General features: G+C 41.9%; 1 protein-coding gene across 1 annotated transcript; it reads right to left on the bottom strand.

The window, feature by feature from the left end:
- Positions 1-2,449: 2,449 nt before the first annotated feature.
- On the bottom strand, positions 2,450-8,490 carry ttc22 (tetratricopeptide repeat domain 22; the record flags this gene model as incomplete). The annotated part of the gene is made up of 8 exons (XM_080727918.1): positions 2,450-2,986; positions 3,496-3,648; positions 3,764-3,925; positions 5,001-5,119; positions 5,785-5,900; positions 6,022-6,077; positions 6,627-6,927; positions 8,228-8,490. The coding sequence occupies 8 exons, from the start codon at positions 8,488-8,490 to the stop codon at positions 2,450-2,452; spliced, it is 1,707 nt and encodes a 568-aa protein (XP_080584044.1).
- Between the last annotated feature and the right edge of the window lie 855 nt (positions 8,491-9,345).

Raw genomic sequence — 9,345 nt, 5'->3', positions numbered from 1 at the left:
TAAACTAAATGTCTCCGATGTAAAAGCTCTCAAAGATTACCTTGTTGCAGCAGAATACCATCCAGCTGAAGTGAGACAATGCAGGGAGGACATTCGTCACGTTTAAGTAGGCCTACTCCCCCCAAACATGCTGCTAAACCTGAACCTAAAGTATACCAAAAACGAGATTTACGTAAGTCGTCCAACTTCTTGAACCCTTAAGAGCCCTCCAGACAGTTCTCCCCACAGCACAACCCAGTCGTTTCAACCCCATCTGACCGGTTCACACAATACAAATGGGGTCTGAAAAAGGGGCGAAAGCAGCAACAGTTAGCCTCCAATGAACACTGTCATTACAGCGGAATACATTAAAATCTGAATACCATAATATCTCAAAAGTCAAGGTGTATGTGTAAGGGAGGGGTTACACCTGGTCCATTCCACAATACTGGGAGCGGCAAGCCTATAATAAACCTTGTGTATACAGTATAGGTGCATTAGAGTGTGTATGGCTGCTAGTGACATTCCATTCACCTGTGACTTTCATTGTTAGTAAAAACTTAACATATAACGTATGACACAGGTCTAAGTACTATGTTAACCATGGCAGAGTGAGAATGTTCAGCTCAGATAATCTGACTACGCCAATTTGGGATTTTCACCTAAAAAACGAATAAAAAGGTCTAAGGTAAACACAGTGAATTACAGGTTCATCTGTAAATAAAGTGGGCAGAGTTGTGCTTCTCAAGATGACAAAAGTCAATTTATTTGAAACCAGACACTGTATTAAAACATTACTCTGCCAAATTAAGTCACAGTACGGACCAAATTTATGTTACTGTTTAAAATAAGCTGTTATTAACCTAAATCTAATTTAAACAAATGTGGGGCCTGATGCATTCCACAATGCCTATGGAATGACTAAAATGACTATAGAGATGACAATAGGATGCCTGTGGGATGACTAGATGAATCGTTTAATACTCGCAAGCATTTGAATCCTCCTGATACATTCTTCTGGCCTTCTTTTACCTCATTGTTTCCATTCGATATGTTGTAAATTATTGTTTCTAGTATGTCTCTTGTTTGTATTTGTTGTGCTGATGAAATTATTTGATTTGATTTTGATTTACTACGGCTATGGATGACTATGGTACTGACTATGGTTGACTATGCTAGTCAACCATAGTCAGTAGTCAACCACAGTCAACCATAGTCAGTATCATGGTCAACCATAGTTAACCATAGTCACTCAGTACCATAGTCAACCATGTGACAATGTGACTATAGTACCATAGTCAGTAGCCATATCAATATGGTACTGAGACTACTGACTATGGTTACTGACTATAGTTGACTATGTTTGACTTTGGTAGTTGCTATGGTTGACTACGGTACTGACGTGGTAGTCTATGGTTCAGACAATTGCAATGTAGGCCTATTGTTGTTCCAGAATTACATAAAAAGGTTATAATCTTCATCAACAATCTGTCCCACTGCAAAATGATTCAGCCACATAAAGTAATAGTCTGTTATTATTCTAGTCTGGACTCTGTTATCCTTAGTAGCAGCAATGCATGTCTTGTTCATAGATTAATTACTGAAGTACAGTACTGAAGTAATCCAACCTCTAAACATAACATCTTTAGAAAGATTCTATATCAAGTCAAGAAAATTGAGAGGGCTGTCAAACATGAATGACTATTGTTTAATAAATATTACAAATATATATTTATAAAAATGATAAAAAAAGAAAACGTGTTGCACACTCTGGCTACAAATAGGCCTACTGTATAGTACATAGCACTTTCTTTTCCTTTTTAAGCTTATTCCCGAAGCTCAGCAGCTCACCACAACCTCTGGTGTGCGTTACCGTTCCACTTCCTGCTATAATAAATACGATTAAACATACAATATAATGTATTGTCATTCCATATGAATGACTAAATGAACATACAAATAAAGAAAAACAACAACAAAAACAAATCTTCATTCACAATCTGCCTTAACCTGATTCCACCAGATGGTGGCAGCATTGAGTTCATGCTATGCCACCATCTGACATCAGGTTAAATCTGCCTACTGAACTCAACATGATACAACCACATACAGTAAGTCTGTTCTTTAACAGTTTTATCTTTAACACTTTCAGGCACTTGGGCAATGCTGCAGTAGTAGCAAGTGAATCACTGGCAATTGACCAAAGGTATTACACTTTTAGGTTATGAGTCCACATTTCTTTTTTACTGAACTGAACTGAACTGAACTAGCAGGTACCTCTTGTACATCATAGATGAATTAACCAAAGCCATGTTTTGTAGCTCATATAGATGCATTTGGCTTAATCCATGCCTTGGTGTATGTCCCCATCTGCTGGTCATCATAAAATGGTGTACTTTTATCTGATCACAACTTCTCATTTATTTATTTAACCATCCAAAAACCCTTAAAAGTCTGAAAAGTAACAACTTCATGACAAGAAAAAGGACCTAGCTAGTGGTCTCTTCTTGGTTGGCCGGTGAGGTTGCACCGTCTGCAGCAACCTCCTGACCAGGTTCAGCCTGCCCGTCCTGATCAGAGCCTTAGATAAGTCTGTCACCTCGGCGGTGTGTGCTCGACACAGGCTCCTCAACTCGGCCTGCACCAAGTCCTCGGGGTACCTCTCCTCCGCCCTCTGCACCCACACCTCCAGCTGGGTGACCGCAGGGCCCGGGTCGGACACACCCTGGGTGAACAGAGCCAGGAGAGCCTCCAGGAGGCAGCGTAATGCGGTGGTGTCTGTGCTCCCTGGCCTCTCCAGCTCCAGGGCCCGTTTGAAGCAGTCCGCTGCATTCTGCTCCTCGCCCTTCAGCAGGAGGCAGCGGCCCCTCAGCAGGTGGAGGTCTGGCAGACTGTCGCCTATTTCACACTGCCGGGCCTGTGACAGACTCACCAGAGCACTGTTCAACGAAGACTCATCCACCACAAGGCTCTCCTGGAGGGCATCCACCCCCATGTAGTAATACACCTAAATGAAACAGATGCATTCATATATGGGCAGTTTAATCAAATCAATCACACACGGAAATGTCTAGGCCAGTAACAATAAATGTACTTAAGTAACTCTTCACACACTGTAAACAATAAACCTATGAAGGTCACAGCACACACAGTATCTACCCCGTCCCCGACATTTAGTGAAGCAACAAGGGAGCTGAGCTGCTGTGTAGGATGGCACAACTAGTAATCAAACTGTACCAAATAGAATGACTTTCTACTGGAGCCTTTTATCAACACGACAGTACTGACTGTAAATTGAATCAAAAAGAACTCTGTCATTGCCGAAAATGCTAGACAAGGAGGAATATTAGCTTTAACTTGTCTTCATTCACAAATCTTCTCCACTGTTAATATCATGTACACAATATATATTAATACATTGTTTGGTATGAATGAATAAGTCTTGGCTTGGGATCAGCGCCGTTGGAACCAAAATAACTATGTACATGTATATAAATGGCAAGGTTGTTGTTTTACCTGTGCTATTTCCAGGTGAGTACGCAGGCAAGGCCGTACAGTCAGGACCTTGTCTAGGTCTTTTCTGGCCTCAGCTAGGTTCTGTCTGTCCGGCAGCCCACCGTCACCCTGTTTTGCTCGTCGCAGGTCCCTCACATAGGCAGTCATATTGATCTACATGTTGTGAATGTACAAATGAGGCAATTTTCCAAAATAAGTTAGATGACTTCATGACTTTAACCAACACAACATAACTTCCCAAGTGATGGACTCAGTTATTCTTCATCACCTTGGCCCGTGTGCAGTAGGCCTGCCAGTTTAACTCAGGATCAGGCAGTACATTGAGAGCCATGTTGCAGATCCCTGTGGACATCTCATGTTTTCCCAGCACAAAGAACACCTTGGCCAGAAGGTTGAGGATGAAAGCATCATCACTGGCCAACTTTATAGCCTGTTGAAACATAAGAAATCAGAAATATTGAAATCCACAGTCCATACGTAATAGATATCTTCACTGTTTGGCAGAAAAGTGTGGTAACAGTTTTGTGTTGACAAAATCAATGAAAATAGCTGATGCATCCTGAGCTTGTAGATCTGCTGTTGACACTATCTCTGCAGCACAGAAAATAAGCATGCTGTGATTTTGCCAATCTGATTTTTATCCCCTCTAAGGGGGATAGAGTACCGATGTAGTGTGTAAATTCTATGATAACTGTATCAGCATAATACAGAGTACAGTCTGATAAAGCATATACTGTAGTATAAGCTATTTTGCAAACTTGCCCCAGAGCAAACAAACACTGTACAATTTAATATAGACTCAAGAGAACATTTTCCAATATGGTTGGAAAACCAATGCAGAGCAGACAATGTCAAATGAAATACACTTGGGGGTGCAAAGCCTGCTTGCACAACTGATTAATTTTCCATGAGGAATCTTCCTGTCTCTTAATTCCTGGGTTATGGTTAAGTCATTTTGAGCTTTTAGATCCAGAAGTTAATCATCTCTTTGGGGCAGCCTTCTGAAAATTCACCCAACATTTCTCTAGTTGTTTTGTTCATGGACACACAGATACACAGATAGATACACGGACAGGGTTATTACAACATCCTGCCATGCATTGCTGCAGGTAGGTAATGAATCATATAACCTTGCAGGGGCCAATGTGAGTTGGCTTGTTCATGAAATCGGCACAATGCCTCTTGCCACCAGATTACATTAGATTCATTTGCAAAAGTAAGTAAGGGTTATGCATGAATAGTATGATTTCTCATCTTGGGGCATTGGTTTCAGGCATATGTTTCCAATCATTTTGACAGTTATTTTGTCTGTTTGTTTTTAAGGCCTCTCTGCTTTGGCACAGGAAGAGGAGGGGGACAATGGAGGGCAATAGCTGCAAGCCACAGCCAAATCCAGTGTACCACACCTAACAGGGCACCAGAGAAGAATTCAATGGTTTTGATCATTACTCCTGAATTCCCTGGGTTTCCGTAATAGATAAAGAACTAAATGGGGCTTAACTTACAGTTCCATAGCAGGACAGGGGATCAGAGCCTGAGAATCCACAGTCATGCACAGACATGGGCACGGGTGAAAATTCCTCTTTTCTCTCCAGCAGGATGCCAATGTAACACCAGGCTAGAGCTGAGTGTGAAGCAGAAGTAAGATTCAAACACACGCGTCATGATAAATACATTAAATACTTAAAATACAATATTAGTTCATTGAGATGGATGCGGTGCAATGGGTTGTTGACTATTATCAATATTCTGCAACATGGATGGACAGGGGCGTCACAAGAGAGGGGGGGTGAGTGGGATTGAGTTACTAGGGCCCAAGGTGGAGGGGCCTTAATTATTTTATACTTTAGCTATTGAAAAATAGCAGATATACAAGCTCACAGGTGCCGCGCTGCGAGCTTGTAGATCTGCTATTTTTTGTGTGGAAAATCTTGAAAATTTGTGCAAATCTTTGAATATATGTATTTTTTAAGCGAACATTTGTAACTCAAACTTTGCTTCTAAATATTTTGAGATGGGGGTCTGTGGCCAAATACGTATCATTTTGGGGGTCCTTCACATGAAAAAGTTTGAGCACCACTTTTCAAAAAACCTTGGAAGGATTTGAAATATTCAAAGACTTGTACAGCACAAATGTTCACTATTTTTCAAAAATAGCAGATCTACAAGCTCGCAGCGCGGCACTCGGTGCCGCACCGTGAGCTTGTATGTGAGCGGATCCTTGTACCCAGGGCCCAGAATTTGGTGCGACATCCCTGGACATGGATTATTGCTTGTCCAGGAGCTTACCTTTGTGCTGGGTTTTCTCTGACTTCAGTGTTTCGGTGAGAAGCTTCAGGCCCTTATTGTAGTGCGAGGGTCTAGAGTAGTCAGAGTCTACCTCGGTCTTTACTATGTCATCCATTCTACAGGAAGAAAGGCAGCCAGGAATGTTAACCAGCCAGGAAACATTACAATCAGTTAAATGCCATCATACTAGCAGCAGCATTCATAGGTCAGTTGTTGGATGTCAGTTGTGTACGGTACCTTATATAGATTGTTGCCATTTTAAAATACCAGCTTCTCTTTTCCTCATTTGGTATCTGAAACACAGCCTCTGTATAATGAATAATCTTACATACTGGCTATAAAATGATGTTATTGTGTATCTGTTCAACCGCTAGCCTAGACACATTTTTATGGGTCATCATTTTTTGTTTCCTACATTTTGTTTTAATTATCATTATTATTTCAAAACATTCCCAAAAAATCTAAAATTGTCATGATTTTAAAACAAAATGTAACGTTTTTTTCAGTAATTTCATTAAGAAATAAAAGAAAAATCGAAGAAATTCTATAAATTAGAAAACAAATGTTTAAGAAGTAGTGAAAATAGCCAATCTACAAGCTCACAACGCGGTGCTAAGCGACACCAATATTTGTGCAGTACATGTAGCATACATATTACGTGAAAAAATAACTGACATACTGTACATTAAGTGTCTAGAACAATAATGGCCCGGAGCGGCCCTTCTATTCTTAATACTGCAAATAGAACTGCTAATAAAATCTAATTCACGGCGATCTAACACAGTCGTGCAATAAATGAGCCTTAGTATAAATTGGGCTTCATGCGCACACTCCCATCTCACCAACTGTCCACCATAGTCCAGGGCTCTGTTGTACAGTGTCAGTGCAGTGGTCAGCCTCTCCCTCAGGTCCTCAGCTCTGTCCAGCTCTACATCGTAGGGGTGAGCATAGGCCTGCTCGGCCAGGCACCGGGCAGCAAGGAGCCTGGACTCTGCCTTAAAGTCCTGCCCTGCATCGAGGCCCATGAGCTCGGACACCTTATCCACACATTCCCCTGCGTCCAGCTCTCTCCCCAGCTTGTCATAGACCTGGCCCAGGTTGGCCCAGGCATTCAGGTTCCCTGGGTCCTCTTTACAGATGCTCCTGAAAAAGCCAAGATATACAGGACTGTCCACTTTAACAAGGAAGTAAGATTTGCATTCAGAGGCTGTGTATGTGGTGGTTTGGGGGCTTTCATTTCACTACAGAAGTATTACTGTAACAAATGTTTGTAAATGTAAATATTTTTAAATGTTCTTGAAAAGTAACTTTTCATTAAGATACCGATAAATAGGAACTAATACTATGTTGCTCTGATCCAAGCTGCATCACAATCGATTGATTGATAAAGATGCCCTGAAAATGCATGTGGCCCACGCTGTGGTCAGATGTGTGGGCTGTGAACAACATTCAAGATTTTCAACTGGGTTGAGAATCCTATATCATTTATAAGAGTGAGCTAGTTAGTTTTAAATAGGACTTGATTTTCAAATGTGTTGTGCCTATCAGGCAATATCAACAGTATTGGGAACTTGTTAGAAGCACATAAGTTCTGTTCTCAATTTGGTGATGAATTAATTTGACTTCTTATTTATTACCAAAGACTGGGAAAATATAACAATGGTGGTAAACCTTTTGAAGTCTATGATACGTAAGTAATGATAACGTCTCAGTTCACTATAGGCTTCTACAGTACATGGTGGAGATGGTGCCACAGTCACAATTAAATGTACCCGTTCACCGTGTTCTTCCGGTACAGGAAGTGATAGATCAAATACCTCTTGGTTAAAACTGCCGGGAATAGCATGTTAGATTAGCATAGCTCATCACTGCCCAGCATTGGTGAATAAATGTTTTTGAAACATCAGTCAAGCATGTTTTTGTACTATCACAGGCACCCATTGTGCTCACAACGTTTGACGTGTGTCACCCTTCCTGTAACTCTCAACAGAGTACTGTCGAGATACAGTGGTTCTCAAAGTGGGGTCCAGGGACCCAGGCTATAAGGTCCTTAAGATCCCAGGGTGTCCCGGACTAGCCTGGCGTTGCTCATACTAATTCCTCACTGCGCGTCTGGTTTATTAACCTAGTCCCGGACCCCAGCTAAATATTGGTAACTCTGAGTGTACAAATGGAACCAAATGGACACATAAGGGTCTCAGTGTTATAGGGGTCTGTGCCCTAATGCATAATAAACTGGCGGTCCTTGAAATGAAAGGTTTTGAGAACCACTGGTCTGGAAGCATAGCAATACAGTACCTTAAAAATAAAAATAATATCCCTGTTAAAATGATCACTCTGTATGCCCTACGACACTGTCACATCCTCTGTGTTATGTTATCCGTTTGTAACTCCAAGAGCTACATTTGTACACTCTCATTGTTAAATGTATACGTATGGTCACCTGAATGTCTCCTCGGCGGTGTCCAGCTGGTCTAGGTGGAAGGCCAGAAGCCCCAGCAGGTTGCGGACGGCGTACTGCAGGAAGCCAGCCTCGGCCTCCAGCTCGGCCCGCAGGCTCTCCTGCTTCAGGTGGGTGTCCCTGCGCCGCAGCTCGCCCGGCCCCACGGGGTCACAGTTGAGGTTGAGGTCCAGATGGAAGTGGCCCGGGATGTAGTCCAGGTCGTCTATGAGAGACTCAATGTCCTCTGTACTGTCTCCCTCCATGGTGTCAGCCTGGTCCTTTGGAAGAAAATAAACCAAACCAAATCAAAGATACCGCAAATGTTGTCTCATCCGTGTATGTCCACGTTTTCTATCAAAGACTTAGGTCGAGAGATCAACGCAGGGACATACCTCCACCTCCTCTTGTTCAGTTCAGTGTTGGCGGTGCTGAGCAGGCAAGGAGGGACTGACTTGGCTTGTTGTCATCCTGGTGCAGACAGGTAAAACTGGTTCAGCATGGCAGTGACTGGGAGTGGAATACTGCAAAGTGTCTTTCCCAATCTCTCCTCAAGCGTCGGTACCCAGTTGTGGGTTGCGGACCCATGTTTATGAGTTGCATGTAAATATCAGTTTTTAACGTTTCCCGCAATTAATAAATATATACACATACAACATTTTTTCAGAACATTTTTCTAAAGAATTTCAGAAATGTAAGAAAGAAATAGCTCACAAAGCGTTGCATGGAAACGCGTTGTGAGCTTGTATATCGGCTTCAATACAAGTGATTAATACATCATGTATTTTTGTACTGTATGTTTGGGTCCAGGGGAGACAGGACATTCATCTTCTGAGTCTCAAGCTGAAAATGTTTTGGAACCAATTCAACATTTTGGGCTTTCTGGGATTCAGGCTTTCTGGAACCACTGCTCTACTCCACGTGTCTCTTTCACCCTTTTCTAACCTCTCCCTGCTATGTATCTCTCTAATCTATTGAAATGTATATTGTAGAAAATCACAAGAGTTCTGTGTGCTGCTCATTTCTAGTATCTGCCTTGTGTGACTTACTTGTCTTTTGGCAAACAAGATGACAATATAATGTCTTGACTTTTTTTGAAGCCTTGTACTTGCATTAGCCGC

The sequence above is a fragment of the Nannobrachium achirus genome (genome assembly GCF_963921795.1).
Source record: "Nannobrachium achirus genome assembly, chromosome: 1".
Classification (NCBI taxonomy): domain Eukaryota; kingdom Metazoa; phylum Chordata; class Actinopteri; order Myctophiformes; family Myctophidae; genus Nannobrachium; species Nannobrachium achirus.
This window is presented reverse-complemented; position numbering and strand designations above follow the sequence as displayed.